Genomic DNA, 24,829 nt, shown 5'->3' on the forward strand with positions numbered 1-24,829 from the left:
CCGGGGAGGTGACTGAACCCCCATCCCTGGAGGGGTTTCAGAGCCACAGAGATGTGGTGCTGAGGGCCACGGGCTAGCACCAGACATGGCAGAGTTAGAGAACGGCTGGACTGGATGGACTTAAAGCTCATTTCCAACCAAAACGATTCCACGACCCCGAAGTCTCCCCCAACACCGAGAGCCCCGAGAGAGGTCTCTGCTGCGGGGCGCGGGGGTGCGGGGAGCTGCAGCGGACCAAACCCTGTCCCAATCCTCCTACTCCTCCCGCTGCTAGGTCAGCCCCAAAAATAGCCCTCCGGTAACTCCCTCCCCCAGCTATTGTCATCGTGGTGACGACGTCAGCGCTGCCCCGGTGCTGAGCTCAGCCGCACTGTGCCAATGGCTGCCGCCGCGCCGGGGCCGCCTCCCGCCGCTGCCCTATTTAACGGCAGCGCCGAGCCGGAGGCTCAGACTGAGCCCAGCACAACCCAGCGCGGAGTCGCCGCCGTTACCGGGACCCTTCCGCCTCGCCGGAGCCCAGCAATGAGCCAGCGCCAGAACCAGCGCCGCGGCCCCCGGCCCGACATGGCCCCGGAGATCGCCGCCGCCGTCGGTTTCGTCTCCAGCCTGTTGCGGACTCGGGGCTGTGTCAGCGAGCAGCAGCTGCAGGTCTTCAGCGGGGCGTTGCGGGAGGCCCTCGCAGGTGAGGAGGAGGAAGAGAGCAGCTGCTTTGTCGGGAGGAAGGATCGGGGTTGAAATCCACTCCAGCCTCTTTCTGTCGTCCCCCCACCCCGGGGCTGTGTGCCCACCGGTGTCCTTCCTCAGATCCCCTCGTGTTGCTCTCAGGACCTGCTGCCCCCTTCCGGGTGCCCACCCCTGCCTGTCCCTGGCACCCGGCTGTGTCCTCCTTGATGCCAGGTACCTACGTGTGCGCCTCCCTGGCTACCCTCCCGTGGGGGACCATTGTGTGCCTCTCCCTGGCCACCCTCCCGTGTCCCCGAGGGGTGCTGGGCAGCTGCTGCCTAAGCCCCGAAGGTGAGCAGGTTCCCTGCCTGGTCTGAGGGTTTTGTGCAGCTCCCCCCCTGCCCTCTCTCAGCCGTAGCCCATCTGCTTGAAGCCCTTCCTGCTAGGGCTTGATAGGGATAATCCAAAGCTGCTCTGTATCCCCCGGCAAGAAGAGCTCAGCCCTGTGGTGGAGAGGTTTTGGCACTCCCCGCAAGTGTCTGGGGTTGGGCACGGAGTGGGTGGGTCAGGGGTCCCCTCCCAGCTGAGCACAGCCCTGTGTTATCAGCCCGAAGGAGGGGAGGTTTGTTTGCCGCTGTGCTGAGATAAGGGACAGCGACATGCCCGGAACTTTAAGAGAATGACCTGGATGCTGCTCCCAGCTGTGGTCCTTTGTTGGTGGTGATACGGTATCTGCCCCAGCGGTGTGGTACCTACCCCAGCAGCTGGTGAGGAGGCCTCGGTTGAGGTCCCATCGCCCTCCGTGGCACCGTTGCCCTGCCTGGGGTTTCTTGGAGCCAAAGAGCTGCGCCGTGGAGCAGGCAGTGGCTGAGGATCTGAGTGCTTGGCTCTGGATCCTCCATCTGCGGGAGGCAGCTGAAGGAGGTCTCAGTTTCCTCCACCCCCGCAGCGAGATCTCGGAGCCCCTTGGGGAGCCGCGGCGGGACCGCGCACGCCGCCTGCGAGCCGCGGCTGACGGCTCCTCTCCGCTTGCCTTGCAGAGCACTACAAGCACCACTGGTTTCCCGAGAAGCCCTTCAAAGGCTCCGGGTACCGCTGCATCCGCATCAACCACAAGATGGACCCCATCATCAGCAAGGCAGCCAGCCAGATCGGACTCAGCCTCCCGCAGCTCTACCAGCTCCTGCCCAGCGAGCTGACGCTCTGGGTGGACCCTTACGAGGTCTCCTATCGCATCGGGGAGGATGGCTCCATCTGTGTCTTGTACGAAGCAACTGCGAGCAAGGCTGCCGGCCCCAAAGCCGCCAGCTCCTGCGGGATGCTCACCTGTAAGAACCAGCTGATGCTGGGCCGCACCAGCCCCTCCAAGAACTACATCATGACTGTCTCCAGCTAAGCCCTCCCTCCTCCTCCTCCTCCTCCTCTCGTCCTTCACCCGCTGCCAAGACACAGCCTACTGTAATACCTCACCTGAGGATTTATTTTTTAAGATGAAGAGCTATTTATATATTTTTTAAGAAAACAGAAAACCAACCAGAAAACAGCCAGGAAAAGAACCCCAAGAATTAAAATGTTTGGGTGCTGCTGGGACCAGCGGCGGTGCCCCAGGTGCCTTTTTTTTCCCCCCCTCTCCTCCTCTTCTGTGTTTTTAAAGCTGTTGCAAGCTCGTGAGTTTTTGATCCTGAAGCTGAGCTCTACCTAAGCTAGTGTTGGATGGCGACTCGGGGCTGGCTCTGGCTCGCTGGAGGAGAGGCAAGAGCCAGGCTGGGAAGTGTGGCTTGGTGGTGGGAGATGCCTGCGTGGCCTCCTTGCCGTCCTGCTGCCCAGCGGTGCTGGGTAGCTGTTGGAGGAGGGATGGAGGAGTTGTTGTCTTCCCTCCACTAACTTCAGCACTCCCCAGCTGCTCTGCTCCCTCTGAGGCCTGGATACGCTGTCTGGGGAGCCTTGCCTTGGGGCTGGGTGATGCTGGGGACCCTCCTTTGCTCTTGCACATCTCCTCTGGACCCATTCACTCCGTGAGTGCTGCAGCTCTGCTCTGCCCTGCTCCTGGGCACAAAGCAAGGGGGAAAAAGGACCTGGCCCCAGCCCCTCCATCTTTCCTGCCTGCTGCTGGGCTGAAAAGGGCCACCCCTGGCTCTGTGTGCTGTGAAGTGGAGCAAGGCAGAGCTGAGCTGGGGGTCAAGCTGTGCAGAGAACCCTCCCCCCAAGATGAACTTTGCAGCTCCTGTGGTGGCCTTGGAGTGCTGCTTGTTCCCAGTGCTCCCCAGTGCCTGGCTGCCACCCACTGCTCGTTGCACACTGAGAAGGGTGCTCCAGACCCTGAAACCAGCACCCAAGAGCTGTGAATTCACAAAGCCTTTCTGCTGTGGGTGGCTTAGACATCAGCCACCACCTGCTCCTGTGTGGCCTCTCTGCACTCCCAAGAGCAGACTCTGGCCCCTTGCTTGCAAGAGTTGCCTGATCCGATGCTGACGACTTGCTGTGGCACTTCTCCGAGCTGCTTCAGCTCCTCTGCCTTGTGCTGTAGAGGTTGGTGTGAGAGAGCTCCCTCCATTGCCCTGGCTCTTGGAAGTGTTGGGGGGGGTGTCTCTTTCTCCTGTGTGTGGGGTGCTCAGGTGCTTTGGGGTCTTCACATTGCTTTTAAAGTCACAGCACTTCTTGCCCCTCTGAGTGATCTGTCCCTGGGAGCTGTCTCTGTTGCTACCTTGGCAAGAGACAGCTTTTGGCTCTGGCCTCTTGGTGCACACCTGGTTTGCACGACGAGTGCCTGCTCCTGTGCCCTCTCTGTCCAAGCAAAAACTCTTCCTGGACTCCTGGTGGTACTCAGGGAGACTTTGCCCGAGAATTGTGCAGGATGTGGCCTTCAGACTGCTGTGGCTTGGGTGGGAGCTGGAAGTGCTGCCTTCAAAACCTCTCCCACCTGTTGGGAATGAGCCTTTTTGCCAGGATGCTCTCTGTCCACTGCCTCTTTGGTGGGTTTCCCTCACCAGCTGGTGCTCCTCCAGGGCTCCTGGGAGAAGGGATTGGCAAAGCAGGGCCTTGACCTGGTGGTTTGTAAGGAAACTTTCCCAGGTTTGCCTCTCAGCACATCTTATTTGTGTGCTGTTTCTTTTCCACCTTTCCCTTTCCTGAGCTGGCAGCTTGGTGGTGGAAGCAGAGCTGCTCCTGCCCAGCCTTTGGTGAACCAAGTTCTCAGACATTTGTGCAATATATTTCCAAATCTTGGGTGCTCTGGGGGAGAGAGAGAGAGAGAGGAAGGAAACCTCCCTCCCCATCATCTGCCACAGGCTCTTAGCTTCTCTAATGTCTCAGACCTGCAGCCCAGTGCAGCTCCCCAGCTCTCACCTCAGCTCAGATGTTTTCTATCAGCTTCATAAATCAAAGAATTCCAGAACTGGAATCCCAGACTTCCAATTCTGTCCCTTTCAGGTGTCAAGGGGTGAGCTCTGTTTGTCCTTCAGCAGCAAGAGCAGGCTGGGTTGGCTCTTGGAAGTTGCATCACTTCCCTCTGCATCACTTGAAAACTTCTCCTGGCAGCACAGCAGAGGCTGAACTGCAGCACTGGGGCTTTACCCTTGGTGAACTTGTGCAATAGGTGACCTCACCAAGAGGGGAGTTTGGCAACTTCCAAAGAAAAGCCAATTCCCTTTTCAGGGAAAAAGGGATCTTGGGGTTTTTTTGGGGGGGAGTCCTCACTTCCCCTGCTTGCTTAGGTGGGGGGAAACACAAAAGCCCAGAGGGAGAACTGCATCCAGGAGGAGCAGTGCTTGCTTGGCTGAGCCTCCTCGCCTGCATGTGGAGCTTCCTGAGGGCTGCTACTTCCTTGGCACCATCCAAAGCAGTCTCAACATTCACCCCCACCCCCACACTTTTCTTTACTCTCTCCCCTCCCTCTTCCCAGCATCTTTTGTTCAGGAACAGCCCACACCAAAGGAATACACTAAACCTGCTCCTACCGCTGCACCCACCCCCAGAACCAGCCCAGCCTTAACCCCTGCTGCGGAGGAGTCTGCTGGAGGGGGGGGGGGTCTGGTGGTTTTGTGTTTAGCTTCCCAAACCTGGGTGAAATCCATTTCTCTCCTAGCTGGTTGCACATGAAAGCTGTGAATTAGTCTCTCTGTTGCCTTTTCGGTGTTGCCTCCAAGCCTGCCCCTGACAGTGCCTCGGAGGTGCTTCTGTCTGGGCTTTGTCTGGGGTGGGTGGGGGTTGTGTTTAAGGAGCTGGACTGTTGAACGGGACCTGCTGCTTGCTCTGTTGTGGTGGTGTTCCTTTTTGTACCCCAGAGAAGGGGAAGGGAGCTTGTGAGCTGCGCTGGGAGGAGGGGGGTGGCCGGTTCCCGGTTGTACAGCAGTGTTTTTATACCCAGGGTGTACAGATCCTTTTGACAGAGGCTTTTGTTACTTTAATAAAAATGTAGCAGGAATAAAAACCAACCCAAAGCTGAGCCTGGTTTTCTTGCTGGGAGCTGGAATTCCACCCTCTGAGTGCTGGGAGGCTTTTGGTTGGAGCCTGGCTTTGAGGCTTGGTCATGACCCAGCGGTGGCAAGGAAAGGGGTGGTGGAAGAAAGCTGCTTAGTCAATGTGCTGACTCCAAACCTGCCCAGCTAAACCTGAGGAATTAAGGCTGGGAATTGGTCTGGTGACTAATGTGGGCTGTGGGTGCCCTGCTGTGTCCTTCCCTGTGCTGCCTGCTGGCTTCTGGCTTGGGCAGAAGGGGATTTCTCCAGTGCAGGGCTGTAGAACTCCTCTGTCCTGCCAGGGCATGAAGGTTTGGTGTAGTCCAACTGCCAGATCTCCCACCCAGGCCCTCAGAACTTCATACAGGCTTGGGAAGAAGGGATTCATGATGCCAGCTCCTGGGGAAGCCTCCCTGTCCCCCAGTGTCCTTTCCGGGGTGACTGAGCGGGGGGAGGAGGAAGAGTGAGGATCACAGGGCTGCAGTGCTGAGCTGTGTGCAGGATGCTCTGGGCCTGTCATGATAAAGGCAGCTGGGGCTGATTCACAGGAGATCCTGTTTGCATGCTGACTCCAGCACCAAGCTCTGACCCTGCTCCCTAGCATGGGGATGTCCAGTGAGTGCTTGACCTTCATCTCCACTCCTCTTTGGACTGGCCTGGCTTAAGGACCTTGGCTGTTTCCAGCCCAAAGCTCCATTTTCCCAGGCTCAGGAGGATTTCAGTGCAGCCTGCCAGGGTCACAACCTGCTCCCTGTGCTGGTGCTTTCCTGGAGAGGTGATGCCAAGGGTGTGTGGCACAGCCCTGATCCCACTGCTCTCCTTGGCTGGGGGCAAGGCTTCTTCCTCCCCTCCTGCTTCTCTCATAAGGTGCCAGCACTGAGGGGAAAAACAACTCGTGGGCCCATTTTGGTGCTGTGTCCAAGCTGCTCATCCCTTCATTAGTGTCCCTGAACACACCCAAATTGCTGCTGCTTGTGAAAGAGGCCTGGAATGGGCGTCCCAGGCAGTTGCTGATTAGCTGGAGAGTCATCAGGGTTCAAAGGCTGGGTGCAGTCAGATGATGGTCTCCTTCCTCCCTCCAGCCTGCCCAGACCAGTGTGGGCTGCCTGGACCTGTGTGCCGTGGCCCAGCTGGAGGCTGGCACAGTCCATGCCACGGCCAGCCTGGTGTGCTCCTGCCTGCTCTGGCCTGTGGCTGGGTTTGGGGCCAGCAGGCAGAGCCCAGGATTATCTAAACTCTTGAGCTGCTCTCAGCCAAGATAAAAATACAGCTCTTAGGCCAGGGAGTGCTCAGTGAGGAGTCAGCACTCCCTGTGCCACATCCAGCTCCCCCCCAGCCTTTCAGCAGCTGACTCAGCTGCTATTTTTATTTTGCTTGACATTTTTTTCTGGTAGGGTCATGAAACCCAGAGCCCAAGCTGAGTTAATTTGGGGCTGCATCTTCATCTGCCCCCCTCCTGAGGCTTTTTTTGGCTGCTTTGGCTCAGCTCTCGCCACATTCTCTCGCTGTGGGATCCCTGATCCACGTCACAGGAGCTGCTCGGGGATGCAGGAGGGGAGGCACAACCAGAGCAAGGCACTGGGGCCCCAGCTGCCTCCCAGCACGCTCGAAGCAGCTCTGGAAAAGACCAAAAGTAGCTCAAAACCACCCTGAGCCATCACTGCCTGCCTCCTGCCGGGGGAAGCCTGAGCCTGGGGGCTGTGGAGCCTTCTGCTGGGTGTTTTTTTTTTCCCCTCCAGGAAATCCAATCCAAGCAGCCTGGGTCGAGCCTTGTCCTCTGTAACCGGAGAGCCTCGCGTTGCGTAAACCCCAGCCTTCGCCTCTGACGTGGGCTGGCCGAGAGCTCAGCCCTTCGCCCAGCAGCCCTGCCTGCTTCCCGGCACCCTGCGGCGGAGCCGAGCCCTGCCCGCGCAGCAGGCTGGCCCCCAAAGCCCGGAGAGCGTCCCTGTGCTCCCCACCTAGAGATAATCGCCCCCCAACAAACCCCCTGCTGCAGGGAGGAAGGCTGGTACTGGTTCTTGGAGGGGAAAACCCCTCTGCTCCCAGCCCGGGAGGCTGTTTGGTGCCTGCTCAGAGTGGAAAGTGCGTGGGCTTGAACGTCCTGTCCCCTGCCCTCGATGTGCTGTCCCCTGCCCTCGATGTGCTGTCCCCTGCCCTCGATGTGCTGTCCCCTGCCCTCGATGTGCTGCCCCCCTGCTACGCCTGGAAGGCTTCCCAGCCGTGGGTGTGCTGCAGCAGGGCTGTGCTGCCCTTGGCTCGCTGGGGCTGGGCTGGTTTTGGGGGGGCTGGGCTGGTGAAGAAAAGCAGATTGTGCCTCCTGACCCAGCACAGCAGCAGCCCCCCCCGGATGGGGTTCCCCACCCCGAGTCTGTGGGGGTGTTTAGGTCTGAGGGTGCAATGTTTGACTCCTCTGTGTGTTTCTCTTTCCTGGGGTCCCTTCAGCGGAATTGGGCTGTTCCTAAATTAGCAGAAGGGCAACATCAGCACTGAGGATGTGAAACTGCTGGGGGTGGGGGTGGGGGTGGGGGTGATGTAACTTCTGCCCTTCTCACAGGAGCCTGAGCTCATCCCACACCAGCCCCCATGGTCCCATCCCTGCCTTCCCCCTTTGAACCCCGCAGGAGCTGGAGCCCTCCAAAATGGGGCAAGAGACAGAGGTTGCTTAGGAGGGGAAGAGGTGATGGGGACAGGGATGGCTCTGGTGTGGCCACCACAGCTCTGAGCTCTCCCTCCTTTGCAGCTGGAGGAGGGGGCAGAAGCAAAACTGAGTGCTGCTGAGTGCTCCTCCCCACACCAGCAGGTTCACCAAGGGCTTGGCCCCCACCAGGTGCTTCCTGCCCTCCTTGTTTGCTGGAGGGTGAGGGGAAGCCAGCAGGGATCTCTGCTGGGCTGAGGCCAGCCAGGCCCCGGCGTGGGTGCAGCCTTGTCTGTATCTGGGCAGACACAGCTGGCAGAGCCCAGCCCTGGGAACAGGGAGAGGCTCAGGCCCTGGGGTGCTCCATCACCTGCGGTGCTCCAGAGCCTGGATCCTCTTCCCAGCATCCACCAGAGCCCTGGAAACTCAGCACCACGTGGCCCAGCAACGGGAAGGTGGTTGGTGGGCTTTGGAGGGGCTGGTGTGGTGCCAAGCCCCTGGTGGTTTGGGCTGCAGCCCTCTGGCAGGCTCTGGCATCGCTGCTGCCTGCCCTGGCAGTGTCTGGCAGTGCTGCCTGCCCGGCTGGAGCTCTGCCTCCAGCTCTGCACCCTGCAGGGCTGAGCTCAGCCCTCCCCTGGGGCATGGGAAGACATCAGGCTGGTTTCTGTCCCTTGGCTGGGGTGGCAGAGGGATTGCTGGCTGGGGACTCTGCTCCCTACCTGCCCCTCTTCCTGGCAGACCTTCCTCTCCCTCCTCTTCCCTCCTCCAGCTTCTGGCCTCCCTTTGCAGCTGCACAGAGGCCATGGCCAGACCTTGAGCTTTCCCCAGCCGTATCTTGAGCTCTTCTTGGCCAAACTTAAGCTCTCTGCAGCCATGACCCTTCCTTCCCTACCCATGGCAGGGGGGGTGGAACTAGATGACCTCTAAGGTCTCTGTCCAGCCACAGAATCACAGAAGGGTGAGGGTTGGAAGGGACCTCTGGAGATCATCCAGCCCAACCCCCCTGCCAGAGCAGGATCACCCAGGGCAGAGCACCCAGGAACACATCCAGGCAGGTCTGGAGGCAGAGAAGGAGACTCCACCACCTCTCTGGGCAGCTCTGCCACCCTCACAGTACAGAAGTTCCTTCTCACGTTGGGGTGGAACTTCCCATGCTCAACCTTGTGCCCCCTCCTCACTCTCCTGTCTCTGCCCCTCCACCTCCGAGCACCCCAAGGGCTTCGCACGCAGCTGGGGCTCTCCAACCAGCACGGGGAGAGGGGGGAAGGTGCCAAGCACTCTGCCTTTCCAGCCCTTGCTGAAAGCTGAAGCAGGCAGTGGAAAGTCCCCTTCCTGCCTTCCTGCCTGCCTTCTTTCCTCCCCCCAGCGAGGTCGGGGCAGCTGGCAGCGCGTGTGCCCCATGCCCACTGGCCTGCCCCCCACGCGCCGCGGGAGCTGCCTCGCTGCTCGCTCTGCTTGGAGGGACTCCAGCAGCAGATGGGACAAGCTGTGGCACGGCTGAATGCTGACCTGAGATGAACAACACATCCCTCCCCCCCGCCCCCAGCAGGCACAAAACCTGCCAGCAGGCTCAGCCCCACCTCTGCTCCCTGCCTGCTCTGCTGCCTCCCTCGCCGGCGCTGGGGCAGCAGCACACAGAGAGGGAGTCCTGTGCAGAGCTCTGCGTGAAGAGTGGGGAGGGAGGAGGGAAAGGGGTCCTGAAAAGGGAGTGGGGGTCCAGTGGCCTGAGAGCAGAGCTCTGGGAGGGGTCATCCCCCACCCAGATAAGCAGCTTGATGAGGGCAGAAGTGAGGTCTGGAGAGGGGCAGCTCACCCTGGCCCTGCCGTGGGTCCCTGTGACTCCTTGCTCCAAGGGGCTCAAGGGCCCTGGGGGCCAACTCACCTCAGCCACCCCCTTGCTGAGGGCAGCTGGGGGAGAGGAGCCACTTCCAGCTGCCTTTTTTGTGTGTTTGCTTTCCAATGAGCATCCCACAAGGAAAACCATCCCCAACCCCTCTACCTCATCCCCAAACTCATCCTCAATCCCCCCCCATCCCCATCCCCATCCCCAACCCCTCTACCTCATCCCCAAACTCATCCTCAATCCCCCCCCATCCCCATCCCCAACCCCTCTACCTCATCCCCAATCCCCATCCTCAGTCCCCCAGCCCCAGTCCCAAATCCCCTTCCCCAACCACAACCTCATCCCCAGCCCCCATCTCCAATCCCCATCTCCAATCCCCCATCCCCAATCCCATCCCCATCCCCATCCCCATCCTGGCCCCTCCAGGAGCGGCTGCTGCCCTGTGCTGGGGCCAGCTCCAACGCCCTCCTTTACGACCTGTTGGGGGATAAAAAGGGTTTGCTGGCCCCAGCGAGCAACTGGTGTGCAGGGACAACTGTTGCCATCTGTCTGCTGGGGGCTGGGGTTTTGTCTCTCCTTTCATGCACCACTAAACTTTGCACCTTTTGTTTCCCAGAAGCAGGGCTGAGAGCCGGGGAGCAGAGAGGCCTCTGTGCCGCCTGGGTCAGGGCCGAGCTGGCTCAGCTCACAGCAGGGCTGTGTGTGAGTTTATTAACTGTTCTAAGAGTAATTAATGGCGTTGGAGGAGGCTGTGGGTGGTGGGCAGCGTGGTGCTGAACCCCCCTGCATCCTGTGCTCTGTGCAGCAGCAGGCAGCAGCCATGGCCACCAGTGCCACCCTCGGGCACCTGAGGTTGTGTGGTGCTTTGCCATCTCTGAGGGATGCTGTGCCCCAGGACCCAAGGGGCACCATGGCTCTGTCACTAAGGGATGCTGTGCCCCTGTCCCTAAGGGGCACCATGGCTCTGTCAGTAAGGGATGCTGTGCCCCAGGACCCAAGGGGCACCATGGCTCTGTCACTAAGGGATGCTGTGCCCCTGTCCCCAAGGGGCACCATGGCTCTGTCACTAAGGGATGCTGTGCCCCAGGACCCAAGGGGCACCATGGCTCTGTCACTAAGGGATGCTGTGCCCCAGGACCCAAGGGGCACCATGGCTCTGTCACTAAGGGATGCTGTGCCCCTGTCCCTAAGGGGCACCATGGCTCTGTCACTAAGGGATGCTGTGCCCCTGTCCCCAAGGGGCACCATGGCTCTGTCACTAAGGGATGCTGTTCCCCTGTCCCCAAGGGGCACCATGGCTCTGTCACTAAGGGATGCTGTGCCCCAGGACCCAAGGGGCACCATGGCTCTGTCACTAAGGGATGCTGTGCCCCTGTCCCCAAGGGGCACCATGGCTCTGTCACTAAGGGATGCTGTGCCCCAGGACCCACCAGCTCGAGTTGGGATGTGTTGGGGCATCCCTCCCGGGCATGGGTCGGGTACCACTCGTCCCTGCAAGGTCCATTTGTCCCTGTGGGTATCCCTGTGCCCGGCACAGCAGTACCCAGCCCCGCGGGGAAGGGACAGCTCTCAGGGTCACCGCCGGGGTGGGGTGCAGCAGCCGGGCGACCCCCACCCCCGTGTGAAAGCTGCACCCTGAGAAAGCTGCAGCCTCACCTCGGGGGAGCCGCCGGGGAAGCGGCTGGAGGCGACCGGAGGCGACAATATCGCTAAGCCCTGCGCGTCGGCGGCGTTCCCAGCTGCCAGACGCAGCGCCAGCCTCATTTTCCCTCTGACAAAGCCCTTTTAGCAGGGAGTTTGTTCCCATTATAGCCCCGGATAAAACCGAGGAGGGGAAGGAAGGGCTGGAGCGGAGCAGCTGCCCTCCCCGACTCGTTGGCTGCTTTGTTGTGAGTTAAAAGGCTGCGGCGGCGGCGCTGAGACCCCAGCCCCGGCGGCCTTTAAAGCATGAGGGCTTGGGTCCCCCCCCCGCCCCTTCCTGACCCCCATGGGGGGGATTCAGCAGAGGGTCTGGCTGGGATCTGGGTGGTCAGCACAGGCTGTAGCACTGGTCTGGGGTGCAGAGCCTGCTGGGGGTCTCTGCCAAGCTCTGCCAGCCTGCAGGGAACTGAACTTTCCTCTTTCTTCCTTTCCTCCTTCAGGGCAGCTTCAGTGATGGGCTTCCTGGATCCTACCGATGGTTGAGGTGTCAGAGCAGTGCAGCCCCTCTTAGTGCCAACCCAAACCCCTCCAGGGGCACGAGGAGGGGCAGAAGCAACGCTGAGCCTGTGCCCCAGCGCCCCAGACCCCCCCGACAGCAAAGCAGGGGGCACGGAAAGGCCCCATGGCTGTGCCAGCCCCCTGGCAGCTTTAAGGCTGGCAGCAGCCGCTGCTGGGGAGGGCTGGGGGCCACGCCAGGGCTGGGGCCTGGGGTGCAGGCTGCCTTTTGAAGCAGAGACAAAGGCTGTCTGGGTATTTATGGCACGTGCAGGGGGGTGCAGGGCTGCGGGACAGATGGCGACGAGGACAAAAGGGGAGGCAAGAATGGGACCTGAACAGATTGGGAATTTCCTGCCTGGCCCTGTCCCCCCAGAGCCCAAACACCGCTGGGGAGTGGCACTGCCGGTGCCCAACGGTCCCCTCAGAGTGGTCCCTCCCCTAGAGGGGCTGAACCCCCCCCCAGCTGCTCTGCTCTGGAGCCCCCAGACCCCGGCTCCGGGTTGCTCCTGAGAGGGAGCTGCATGAGCAGGGCCTGCGCTGATGCCTCAAGCCTCAGCCTGCTCCGGTGTGAAGTGGGACCTTAGTTTGTCCCCCAGGAGGCGAGGAGGTCCTGGTGAGCTCCAGCAGCACCGCTCCGGGCCCCTCCCCGCCGTCCTTTTCCTGCTGCCTCGGCGCTTTCCTTATCTCCTCCCAGCGCCGTCGCAGCTGCCGCGGGCCGGATCCAAACAGCTGATTAATGATCAACTTTTACTGCTGGTCCCCGCCCGGAGCACGTCTGCAGAAGGCTCAGGCGTGGTGACCTGGCCACCAATCCTTTTGTCCTTGCAGCTCCTCCACTCAGCGAAGCTTTGAGGGGAACTCCAAGAAGGAGGAGGGAGAGAAGGGAAGGGACCAAGGATGTGGCTCTGGGCTCCACTTCCCTGGGCTCCACAAACACTTCGGTGTCCCAAGGCGCCTGGAGCTCACATCCCTTTACTGGGGGGGTGAGGGGGTGCTGCTCTGCCCACCCTGGGCTCCTCCAGCCCTGGGCTCCTCCAGCCCTGGGCTCTTCCACTCACACCAGGGTCAAACCCACTGCTTGCTGCCTCGCTGCCTTCTTGCATACATCCCCCAGGGGAAGGGCTGTGGGGGGCTGTGTTTAAGCACAAATCCTGGGGAAGCCTCCTAAGGGGGGGCCAGGCCTGAGGGGTGCTGCAAAGGGGACAGAAAAAACTTGTGGGGGGGAAGAGAACCTGGGGGGAAGAGGCTGGCAGGAAGTGGGAGTGGAATCTGGGGGGGGTTCAGGGGAGCTCTGGAGAAACCCTGCCTGTGCCCACAGGGCACCCAGTGGGAGCTGCTGGGTTTTAGGGTCTCGTGCAGGGCCAGCCCCAGGCTGGGGGCCCAGGCCCAAGCCCATGGTCTGATCCCACAGGGTGATGGTGAGGGGCGGTGGGGCTGGCAGGAGCGGTGTGGGGAGTGGGTGTGGGGTGTGGGTCTTTGACATCCCACCGAGGAGAGTCCAAACCAGACCTTGGTGGGGGCTGCAGCTGCTGGTGCCTCCTGCAGCAGCCCCACAAAGGCTCTGTGCTCAGAGCACACCTCCAAGGGGGGCTGGGGGAGCTGGGTTTTGCTTGCTTTGGGGTTTCCCTTTCCTTTATGTTTCTCTGTGGATCTGGACAAAGCCCTGCACTCCCCCCACCTCCTCCTCCTCCTTCCTGGTGGGATACAGGCTGCTGGGGCCCCTTGGACCCAGCATGTCCTCCCAGCAACAGGAGGAGGAGGAAGGGGATGAGAAGGGGGGGCAAGCCCCCATCTCTGCTATCCCCACCACAACAAGGCAGCGATTGGTGCCTGTGGGCTTGCCCAAGGCCAATCGAGTCCTCTCCTTTTTTGGGAGGAGGGGGAGAAGCAAGGCAGGAGTTGCACTGACCCTCTGCCCCCTCACCTCCACTGCTGTGGGATGCAGAACCACTGCCCCAGCTGGTGTCAATCAGCACTCCCAGTCCCCCTGCCTGCATAAAGCAGCTGCTGGAGGCAGCAGTGGGAAGCTGCCTCTCCTGGGCTTCGCTCTGCTGCCAGGTCTCCACCGTGGTGATGGGTGGGAGCCTCTCTGCAGCCACCCCCCTGGACCCTTCAGCTTCTGCAGGCTGCTGTTGGTTTGGGAAGGAAGCAAAAGGCAGTGGTGTGCTGTGGTGCCTGGGCAGCTCCTGGGCATGGGCAGGAGGAGGCTTCTTGACTGCTGTGTGGGTGAATCCTGCCAGCATCCTCCCCTGCTGCTGTTGAGGAGATGTGGCATGGGCTGGGGGCCTTGTCACTCTGTTCCCCACTCTCCTCTGGCCTGCTGGATGAGGGGAGGAGGAGGAAGGGCTGTGGCATGTATCCCTGGGGGCTGGTGAGCATTGCTGGCCCCTGGTACCTCAGAACCAGGGGCAGGTTTGCCTCCCTCTGAGCTGGGTTTCCCCCCATGTCTCAGCCCAGCTTCACCCAAGCCTGCACCGGGTGGGATGAGTCCCCCTGGGGGCAGGGCACCTCCTGGGCCTGGCTGCTGCTCCCTGGGGAGGGAAAGCCAGGGTCACCCTTCCAGCGTGGGTAGGGTGTGACAGGCAACACCAACACCCAGTGATGGTCCTGGGCCAGCTGAGGCTGTGATGGGGATGTGCCTGTCCCTGTGCTGCCCTGGGACACAGGACAGGGTGGGGAAGGGCATGGATTGGGCTCTTCTGGCCTCCCCTTCTACCTGGTTTCTGCAAGAGCCTTGGCTGGAGTTGGGGGAGGGCTCTTTTGGGGGATGCCAGTGGGGAAACCCCCACCTCCTGCACCCCCCCTCCCCCCCCCCCCCCCCCCCCCCCCGGAGTGCCCAAAGGCTCTGCCTCCCTAACTGGCACCAGCCCAGAGCCCAGCGAGCCCCCAGCGTGCAGGGGAGAGGCTCCAGGCTGGGAAATGTCACTTTCTGTGTGACTCCAGGTCTGGAAAACGCCTGCCCGCGGGGAGCTTTCCTCCAGTTTAGCTGCTGAAGATGAGCCGGGATGAAGGCTGGAGAGCATGAAAGCACTTGGGAAGTACCCAGAGGGGTGGCCCCAGCGTCCCTTCCCTCTCAGCTGCCGCTTTTCCGTGTCTTGTTTTCCCCTTTCTGTAAACGTCCTTGCGCGGGGCTGAGCCGCGGGGCCGAGCCGCAGCGGGGCCGAGCCGCGGGGTGCTTGGAGCCGCAGCGGGGCCGAGCCGCGGTGCGCCGGAGCCGCTCTGTGCTTGGAGCAGCAGCAGCAGCTCCCGAGCCGCTCTGTGCTTGGAGCAGCAGCAGCTTGGAGCCGCGGTGCGCTTGGAGCCGCGATGCACTTGGAGCAGCAGCAGTTCCCGAGCCGCTCTGTGCTTGGAGCAGCAGCAGCTCCCGAGCCGCTCTGTGCTTGGAGGAGCAGCAGCTCGGAGCCGCTCTGTGCTGGAGCAGCAGCAGCTCCCGAGCCGCTCTGTGCTGGAGCAGCAGCAGCTCCCGAGCCGCTCTGTGCTGGAGCAGCAGCAGCTCCCGAGCCGCTCTGTGCTTGGAGCAGCAGCAGCTTGGAGCCGCGGTGCGCTTGGAGCCGCGATGCGCTTGGAGCAGCAGCAGCTCCGAGCCGCTCTGTGCTTGGAGCAGCAGCAGCTCCCGAGCCGCTCTGTGCTTGGAGCAGCAGCAGCTCCCGAGCCGCTCTGTGCTTGGAGCAGCAGCAGCTCCCGAGCCGCTCTGTGCTTGGAGCAGCAGCAGCTTGGAGCCGCGGTGCGCTTGGAGCCGCGATGCACTTGGAGCAGCAGCAGCTCCGAGCCGCTCTGTGCTTGGAGCAGCAGCTCCTCGCTGCGGGCAAGGTGGGGTAGGGACCAGCCGCGTCTGCTCCAGCCGCCAGACGGCGAATCCAGCCCCGGAGTGCGGCTGCGGGGAGGATCTGGGCTGCAAGAGAGGAGCTCGGAGCCGCTCGACCTCTTCCCCCCGCGGCCGCGGTTCCTCGGACACGTTCAGTGCAGTTACAGAAAGGGCTTTATTGCTGGGTGTGAGATCTACAGTTCATGCGGTGGTGACAGCACGGGGAGGGGGCTGGGGGGGTGGGTTTGGGGTCTTTTGGGGTGGTTTTTTTTTGCATGCAGTTTAAATGTGGAGGGTCTGGATGTGGCCTCAGCAGCTTTGCAGAGGTCACCTCCAAAGCTCGGCTGCTCCTTGGGGTTCTCAAACGAAGCCATCCGAGGCAGCAGGCTGGGGGGGTTGTGGTGAGCTCTGATGTGCTGCAGGTGTCACTGGGGGTTGAAGTGGGTGATGCTGGGTGCCTGGGCAGGGAGGGAGCTCAGAGCCAGGTGGGGGGTGGTGAGCTGGGTGGGGGTGGCACCGGGAACTGCCCCATCCTGCTCTGAAGCAGTGGTCTGGGAGGAAGATGTGAGACCCCTCTCAGCCCTGGCCCATGGACTGGCTGCTTCCCAGGGTGTTTCTCTCTGAGCTCAGCAGTGGCAGGAGAGCTTCCTCTGCTTCATGAAGAGGGAAGAGTGGGATTGCCCTTCCCCATCCCAGACTGAGGGATGCTGGCAGCCAGGAAACCTTCAACCCTTTACCCATCCAGCTGCCAACCTCCTGGATGTTCCTCCCAGGGACCACTCTCTCCTGGCCCAGGGTGAGTTGGTTTAGATCTGCAGGTCCTGCAGGACCCAGCCCTGACCCCCTCCCCGCTGGGGTTGGATGCTCAGTGCCGTGCCTGGGAGGTGGGAGGAGCTCTCCCCCATCCCTGCCGCATCCCACCCAGACCAGGAGAGATGGTGAATGGTGGGGTGGCCGTGGTGGGGCCAGACAGGTGTAGGGGAGCAGTGCCAGGACCTGTGTGGCTGGAAGGAAGGGTGGGGGGGAGGGGGGAATGTTCTGGGGAGAACAGCTCCAGCCCACCTGTGTGGGCTGCTGCTGGAGCTCCCTTGTTGCACTATTGCAGAAGCCAAATCAAACCATCAAGCTGCGTTAAAACGGGGGTGAGGGTCTCCCCGGAAAGGGGAGAGCCAAGTCCTGAAGGGCAGGGGGCGCCGGGCTAGATCTCGATGACGGTGGCACGCCGCAGGCACAGGGGGGCGTCGGGTGGCACCGCGTTCCGCTTGATCTCGTTGCCGTCGAGCCGCAGGACCTGCAGCCTGGAGTAGTTCATGACGTCCACCACGGTGCAGAAGCTGCTGATGGAGAACTCTGGAGGGGGAGGCAGTGAAGAAGAGAGGGAGAGCTGAGCTCCGACCTCCGTGGCGTGACTGACCTCGGGAGGAATGTCCGCGGGAGGCTGCTCTGGGGACGGGGCTGAGGATACCGAGCTCGGAGAGCTGGTTTGTGTTCAGGTGGGCAGGGCAAGACCTCCCCCCGCCCTTCCCTCCCCCCCCATCCACCCCCAAATTGCCAATTCCTCCAAATTTGGGCTCCACACTCTCTGCTCTTGAGCTGAAAGGGTGATTGATGCTCCCAGCTGCAGTCAGAGCATCACAAACTGGTTTGGATGGGAAGGGACCTTGCAAGCTCATCCAGTCCAACCCCCTGCAGCCAGCAGGGTCAGCCCCAACCAGAGCAGGTTGCTCAGAGCCCCAAACAACCTGACCTGGAATGGTGCCAGGCATGGGGCAGCTCGGGGCAGCCTGGGCCAGGCTCTCACCACCCTTGGTGTCAAACATTTCTCCCTCCTCTCCAGTCTCAGTCTCCCTCTTTTAGTCTCAAACCAACCCCCCCTTGTCCTGTCCCAACAGTCAGAAGGAGCCTGTGAGTTTGTGCCCGTTTGAGGGCTTGGCAGTGGTGGCAGCCCCCACCCCTGGCTGCCTCTGCCCAGCCTGCCTGGAGGACTTACAGGGTTAAAAGCTGTTTGGAGGCTGAGGGCTTTTTTGCCTTGGGAATTGCCTCCCTAGGCTGCAGCTTCCAGCCCCTGCCCGTAGGACCACCCAGAGAGTGTGCCTAGGAGCGAGGACATCCCCGTCCCTGTGCCCACCCGTGTCCCTGTGCCCACCCGTGTCCCTGTGCCCACCCGTGTCCCTGTGCCCGTCCCCGTGCCCGTCCCCTCTCCATTCATCTGCCACCCGCCGGCGGCGGCAGCAGGCAGGGAAGCTGCGGCCCGGGGCTGGGTTTGGAGGGCAGAAGCCGATTGAGCTGCGAGGATTTTGTGCGGGATGTGGGACAGGAGGCACCGACTAGATGGCAGCAAAGCTCCAGGCCAGGCTGCTGCAGGGGAAGGCAGCGGGGTGCTGGGGGACCCCTGCGCCCACAGACTGCAGGCTTGGGGGGCTGCAAGCCCTGTGGTGTGCAGGGAGGCAAGTGAGGACCCCCCTGGGTGGCTGGGGGGGAGGGGGGGAGCAGGCGGCACAACCTTGGCTCTGATGCCCTATGGGGTCGGATGTGTCCCCCCTCAAAAGAGGTCGATGCTGCACGCCTGGACCTGCAGCCCCTCGCTCCTGGGGCTGCTCTGCAAGGTCAGCAGCAAAGCCTGCGGCTGGAGGAGCGAGCACGGGAAAGGCTGCAGGGCTCCGTGGTGGTCTGGTGGCAGCTGTGGGCAGGGTGAGCAGCTCCAGGGGCTTTGGAAGCAAACGTTTGGGAGTCTGCTCTGGTTTGTTTCTGTCGATTTCCCTCTGCGGGGTTGTGAGTTCCCTCCGCAGCAACCTGAGGGCTGCCCCGGCTCAGCCCCAGCCCCAGCCCTGGCTCAGGGGCTCCAACGCTGCTCCAGGAGGGTCCTGCCCTGGGCTGAGAGCAGCCAGCCTGGGTTTTTCCAGGAGGCTGCTGGCTTTGGGGTGGTTGTTTTCTCCCCCCTCCCCAAGCTCATTGTTATAAATAGCAGCCCCAGAACAATCTGTTCCCTTTTATTTATTTGTGTATCAGTGGAGTGAGTTTCAGCCCTGGCAGAAGCTGCTGCCTTGATGGCTCTGATAACCAGGAGCTGCTGTCTGTCCCTGTGACAGCCACAGCAAGGATGTCCCCCCCTTGGCTGCAGACCACCCCCCTTGGAAGGGCCTTTGGGGCCATGGGCTGTGCTGGTGCCCTGCAAGGCCAGGAAGGGTCCCCAGTGCTGCAGACCCTTGGCCCCCACACAGCATGTCCCTGGCCCCTGCTGTAGCTTGGCCAGGCTGAGGTCTGTTCCCACCTGCTGGGACCCCCACCCCTGTTTGTGATCCCCCAGCCTGTGTGCAACACTGGACTGAAGCCACAGCCCCCTCCCCATCAGCTGCTACCCACAGCTGGCTTCTGGCACCTCCAAGCAGCAGATGCTCAGCAAGAGCTGCAGGGAAACCACTGCAAAGCTGCCGTGGATGCCACAGGAGGGCTCAGAGCTGGCAGCTTCTCAGCTCCAGGTGTGCTGGGCCACAATGAGCTCTGTTCTTGCCTTGCTCAGGGCCACCTAGAAGCCTCCCAAACCCCATCCTCCTGCACCCCCATCCCCCATCCTCCTGCACCCCCATCCTCCTCATCCTCACCCCCATCTCCTGCACCCTCACTCCCCTCCTCCTCATCCCTCTCTCCTGCACCCCCCCATCTCCTGCACCCCCATCCTCCTCCTCCTCACCCCCACCCTCCTCACACTCACCCCCATCTCCTGCACCTCCATCCTCCTCATCCTCACCCCCATCTTCCTCACCCTCCCCCCCATCCCCTGCACCCCCATCCTCCTCCCCCCCATCCCCTGCACCCCGCTCCCCTCCCCGCGGCCGTTGCCTTTCTGCTCACCATCGATTTGGTTCCCTTGCAGGTAGAGGTTCTCGAGGCTGGTGCTGACCCTGGGGATCTTCTGGAGCCTGTTGTAGGAGAGGTCCAGCTCGAGGATGCTGCTGCTGTTGAAGGTGTTGGTGGAGAGGCCCTGGTTGGTGAGGCTGTTGTGGGACATCCGCACGTAGAGCAGCTTGGGGGAGACCCTGAAGTAGTCCTCGGGGATGGTGTTGATGTAGTTGTACTCCAGGTAGAGCTGCTCCAGGGACGCCGGGAGCCCCTCGGGGACTTTCCTGAGGTGGTTGTAGCTCAGGTCAGCAAGGATCAAGGACTTGAGCCCTTTGAGGGAGGCTCCCATCTCGAAGATGAAGTTGTGGCTGAGGTACAGAGCGGTGAGGTTCTCCAGGCCCTCCAGGGCGTTGGAGGGGACCTTGGCGATCTGGTTGTAGGACAGGTGGAGCTCTCTCAGGGAGCGAGGCAAGGGGCTGGGCACCTTGGTGAGGTTGTTGTTGTTCATGTACAGCCTCTCCAGCCTCTTGAGCTTGGCAAAGAGCCTCTTGCCCATCCTCTCGCTGCTGATCTGGTTGTTGTGCAGCGCCAGCCACTCCAGCTCGGTGGCGTTGTCGAAGGCTCCCTCCTGCATGGCGGCGATCTGGTTGTTCTGGAAGTAGACGTACTTCATCCTGGAGGGCACGAAGGGCAGGTACCTCAGGTTCCTGGTGTCGCAGTACATGGCTGAGGAGAAGTTGGGGGGGCAGTCACACTCCTGGGGACACTGCCAGGAGGTGGCTTGTTGAGGCTCAGGGCCAGGCTCTGCCTCGGTGTCCGGAGCGGGGAGGTAGGAGTAGACGTAAGGAGGGTTCTCGTCCTCGTAGTAGGGCATGTAGTTGTAGGAGGACATCCTGGACTGCCTCATGTAGTACTGCAGCCAAGCCAGGTCTTCTTCCTCGTTGTACTGGCCCAGGGAGGCTCCACAGAGCCCAGCCATGATCAGGATGCTGGCCCAGTGCATGGTGCTGGTGCTGGAGGGACCTGGGGTGGGGGAGAAATGGGGAAGAGGAGGCTCAGGGGAGACCTTCTTGCTCTCTGCAGCTACCTGAAGGGAGGTTGGAGCCCGGTGGGGGTTGGGCTCTTCTCCCAGGCAAACAGCACCAGAACAAGAGGACACAGTCTCAAGCTGTGCCAGGGGAGGTTTAGGCTGGAGGTGAGGGGAAAGCTCTTCCCAGGAAGAGGAATTGGCCCTTGGGATGTGCTGCCCAGGGAGGTGGTGCAGTCACCACCCCTGGAGGTGTTCACCAGGGGATTGGATGTGGCACTTGGAGCCTTGGCTTAGTTGTCAGGAGGTGCTGGGTGGCAGCTTGGGCTTGATGATCTCTGAGGTCTTTTCCAGCCTGGTTGGTTCTATGATTCTAGCAGCAGTGGTATGAGGGCTTGGGGCAGGGGAGCTGCACCCCATGGGCTGGGCATCCAGCCAGGTGTGGGGCTGGTGGGAGACCCTTCCCCAGCTTCATTGCCCCCCTCTGGACCTGCTCCAGCCCCTCAATGTCCCTCTTGGAGTGAGGAGACCCAAAACTGAGCCTTACCAGTGAGGTGCAGCCTCACCAGTGCCAAGCACAGGGGCACAATCCCTGCCCTGCTCCTGCTGGCCACACCACTGCTGGTCCAGGCCAGGAGTGGAGGATGGAGATGTGAAGTCTGAGCCTCTGTGCTCCCACAGCTCTGCCCTGAGGTGCCAGGCTGTGCCCAGGAGGGAGGAGGAAGGCCTTGGCCCCTCTCTGGCCAAGCAGAGGAGAGCATTGGCTGTGAGAAGGGTTGCTGGAGCTGCAGGCATGTCGTGGTGCAGCTCTGTTTGTGCTGCTCTGGCTGGTGACATGATTTGCTGTGGGCTCCATCCAGCTCTCCCTTCCCACCCCCAGGGGTGCAGGATGCTGCTGCTGGGGACTGAGGCAAAGCTGCTGAACAACTCCTGGCTGATTTGTGAAATGAAACCACTTTCAAGCTTCTGTTTCCCCCAGTTCAGCCCCACCAGGACAAGTGGCAGCATTCAGCTGGGAAGGACTTCTGGCAAGGGATAGGATGAGGGAGAATGGGTTGAAGCTTGAGGAGGGGAGGTTGAGACTGGAGATGAGGAGGAAATTCATGGCACTGAGGGTGGGGAGATGCTGGCACAGGCTGCCCAGGGAGGCTGTGGCTGTCCCCTGCCTGGAGGTGTTCAGGGCCAGGCTGGGTGAGGCCCTGAGCAGCCTGGGCTGGTGTGAGGTGTCCCTGCCCATGGCAGGGAGGTTGGAACTGGCTGAGCTTTGAGGTCCCTTCCAACCCAACCCCTTCTACTCTGTGACTCTCTGGACACCTCCAGACCTCCTGCTGCTCAAACCCTGCTTGTGCCATGCAGCTGGCACTGCGTGGTGCTGGTGGCAGGAGGGCTCCAGCTCCATCCTTCACCCTGACTCCTGGTCTCAGGGCTGAAGGAGCTCACAGAGCGGCCTGGAGCTAGGCAGCTTGAAATGCCTCCAGGAAATACGTGGGGCTGTGCTTTCTGGAGGGGGAGAGGAGCTGCTCCTGCCTGCTGGCTCCTCTCTACGTGGCTGGGAGCAGAGGGCTGTGGGGCTGCTGCCACATGGCTGCCAGCTCCGCTCCAGCAGCGCGGGCAAGCGGCAGGCAGGGGCCAGCGGCAGCTCCTCGCTCTGGGGTCACCTGATGGAACCTCACTGTGTCCCCACCCCACAGCTCCGAGTGGATCTTGCCTGGCAGACAAAGAGGGCACAGTTTGCTGCTGGGCAGCAGCTGCCCTGCCACCGAGGCACCCTGGCAGGCTGCTTGTGCTGGAAGAAAAGAGGGATTGAGGCGGCGGCAGGCAGGGGCAGGGGCCCGGAGCCGTTTGGGTTGGAAGAGGGCTTTGAGATCATCAGCTCCAGCCATGGCTCCCTCACTTTCTCCTCCTCTCCCTCCTTCCTCCTTCTGCATGCTCCTGAAGCTGAGGGGCAGAGGAGACGTGGCCCTGTGGGATGCTGTGTGCCACAGAGGAGCTTGGCAGCCACAGCGGAGTTTCTGCTGCTGCTGCTGCTGCAGGGCACTCTGCCTGCTGACATACCAGAGCTGCCCTGCTCTGCCCCGGGGGCTTCTCCACCCAAGCAGAGCTGCTGGGCAGCCCCTTCCAAGGGGCTTCTCTGTGCAGGGCAGGACAGACCCCTGGGGCCCCTCCACCCTTCCCAGTGCCCCTCTTTGACATATTGGCAACTCCAGAGCCTGTCCTCAGCAGGCACCGCTGCTCCCTGCTTCCCTTGAAGGTTGCTTCTCCCCTCCCCAGTGGCTTTCAGCCCTGGTTTTGGGGTGGGATCTGAGCTGAGTGCATCACCCACGAGACCTCTGTCATCTCTGGTCCCCACTCTCCTGTGCCAGAGGCTGCTGGAGTCAGCTGCTCACCTGGAGAGGGAGCAGGTCTTGGAGCCAAGGGGCTTCGCAGCCTGTGGTCAGCCATGGGCTGAGGCCAGTGCTGCTGTGCCAGGTGTGAAACCAGTTTGCCCCACGCTGCAAGAGCTGGGATGGGCAGTGAGCAGGCACTGCCAGAGGTGCCCAGCTGAGCGGGCAAGGAGCTGCCAGCCGGGCAAGAGCTGTGGCCAGCAGGAGAGGGCTTCCCCACCCTGGCAGCTCAGGAGTGCTGGCACTCCAGCTGTGCCACCCCTGTGGCTGGCATCAGCTTGGCATGGCAGCTGCCTGCCTGCCGGGGCGAGGGGATGGAAATCAGCCTTCAAAGGGGGAGGAAAAGAGAGGCAAATAATAATGATTAAAAAATCCTGGGAGAGAGAGGGAGAGAGAGGGAGAGAGAGGGAGAGAGACTTACCAGGCTGAGAGCCTCCTGTGCAAAGCCTTTGCTGCTCTTGGCCGGGCTCTGCCGTGTGGCAAGCAGCATGTGAGTTGTGCCTCCTGGTCTGCAGGGGCTGCTGCCCGCCCCAGATCCCAGCTCGGATGCTGTGCTTGCAGGTCACAGGCTGGGCAGGTTGGCTGGGGAGTGACCTCCCAGCAGCAGCAGCAGCAGCCCAGTTTGCAGGAGAGACTGAGGAGACCCTAACGCTGCCTGGCGTTATAAATAACCTGCTTTTTTCTTTCCTTCCCCTCTCCCTCCTCTCCCTCTCTCTCTCTCTCTCTCTCTCCTCTCTCTCTCTCCAGTCTTTTCTCCTAGGAGTGTTGGCACTTTTCAGGCTCTCTCTGTTTAACGACTTAGTGGAATTGGGGATGTTGTTTTTTCAAAGGCTGTTGTCAGCTCTCCTGCGTTTCTCATCAGGAAGCAACCAGGAGGCCTCTGGCCAGATGAAAAGAAGGACAAAAGCCTCTGACCTGGGGGGCTCTGGGGACGTGATGCTTAGGGAGACACCAGAAAGTGCCTTTGACTTTTGCAGTGCCCAGGGAAGAGGCATCAGAGCCTGCTCTGGCTGCAGCGTGGGCTCCTGCCCCAGGAAGCCTCAGTGTATGCAGTTCTGCCCTTAAATATTTGGGATAAACATTTCCATGAACGATAAGGTTGCAGCATCCAAGGTAAATAAATTGCCTAGCAAAGGGCCCCTGTGTGACAGCAGGAATCTGCCTTCAGCTTGCTGGGGGAGAGAGATGCCAAGCTGGCATTCCTGCAGGCTGTGCCCCTCCACCCGGGAGGAGGGGTCCACACCACCCCAAGACTAACCCAGGGATGGCTGCAGGGGGGAGTGGGGCAGGGGACAGCTGCTGAGGGCACCCACGAGTGGGCAGAGAGCTCAGAGTTTGCAGCTCTGCCTGCCACAAGGCTCAGCTGCACCTCCTGCAAAGCTGGGGAGGGGGGAGGCTGGTGGCACTGCCCCCGGTCCCCATCTTGGCTCTCTGTGCCCTTCGGCTTGGGGATCAGCTCCTCCAGAGCTCTCAAAGCATTTCCTCCAGCGAGGAAAGGAAAGGAGGAGCCCTGACCGCTCCTCACCATCCCATGCCCGGCTCCAGCAGCACGCCCAGGTCCTCCCAGGAGCCTGGAACTACTTAGTGAAGCTCAGCAGGTGCCAGACTCCCTCTGGGCTTGTTTTCTCCTTGCTTTCCACTGGAATTTCCCAGCCCAAACATCCTCTGCCCCCGGGGAGCCTTACAGAGATCTTTATCGTGCCGAAGGTCCCGGCTGGAGGGGGGAGGAGGGCTCGGGGCGGTTGGCTGCCGGGGGACACGCTGTACACTGGGGACTCTGCCAGGAAGCCTTTCGAGCTGGGAAGGAAGAGTGTGCCTGGAAAGCACAACAGCACGGAGCTGGGATCGGCAGGGAGAGAGGATTCAGAGAAAGCTTTGACTTGGAGTGCTGGGGGGGGGGGGGGGGGGGGGGGTTGATGCTGCCTAAAAGGAGGAAAAACCCTTCTGGGGTAGGGGGAGGTCATCGCTGGTAGCAT

At 61.5% G+C, this 24,829-nt stretch overlaps 2 protein-coding genes across 2 annotated transcripts; one reads left to right on the forward strand and one right to left on the reverse strand.

Annotated features, from left to right (window-relative positions):
- Positions 1 to 343: 343 nt before the first annotated feature.
- BTG2 (BTG anti-proliferation factor 2) lies at positions 344 to 2,282 on the forward strand. The gene is made up of 2 exons (XM_009906199.2): positions 344 to 682; positions 1,704 to 2,282. The coding sequence occupies exons 1-2, from the start codon at positions 379 to 381 to the stop codon at positions 2,057 to 2,059; spliced, it is 660 nt and encodes a 219-aa protein (XP_009904501.2). The 5' UTR covers positions 344 to 378; the 3' UTR covers positions 2,060 to 2,282.
- Positions 2,283 to 16,265: 13,983 nt separating this feature from the next.
- Positions 16,266 to 23,658, reverse strand: FMOD (fibromodulin). Its single transcript, XM_009906201.2, has 3 exons — positions 23,275 to 23,658; positions 19,455 to 20,465; positions 16,266 to 16,952 (listed from the first exon to the last, which is right to left on the reverse strand). Exons 2-3 carry the CDS (start codon positions 20,443 to 20,445, stop codon positions 16,801 to 16,803), a joined length of 1,143 nt encoding a protein of 380 aa, XP_009904503.2. The 5' UTR covers positions 20,446 to 20,465; positions 23,275 to 23,658; the 3' UTR covers positions 16,266 to 16,800.
- Positions 23,659 to 24,829: the final 1,171 nt, after the last annotated feature.

Source organism: Dryobates pubescens, chromosome 35 (genome assembly GCF_014839835.1).
Source record: "Dryobates pubescens isolate bDryPub1 chromosome 35, bDryPub1.pri, whole genome shotgun sequence".
Lineage (NCBI taxonomy): Eukaryota > Metazoa > Chordata > Aves > Piciformes > Picidae > Dryobates > Dryobates pubescens.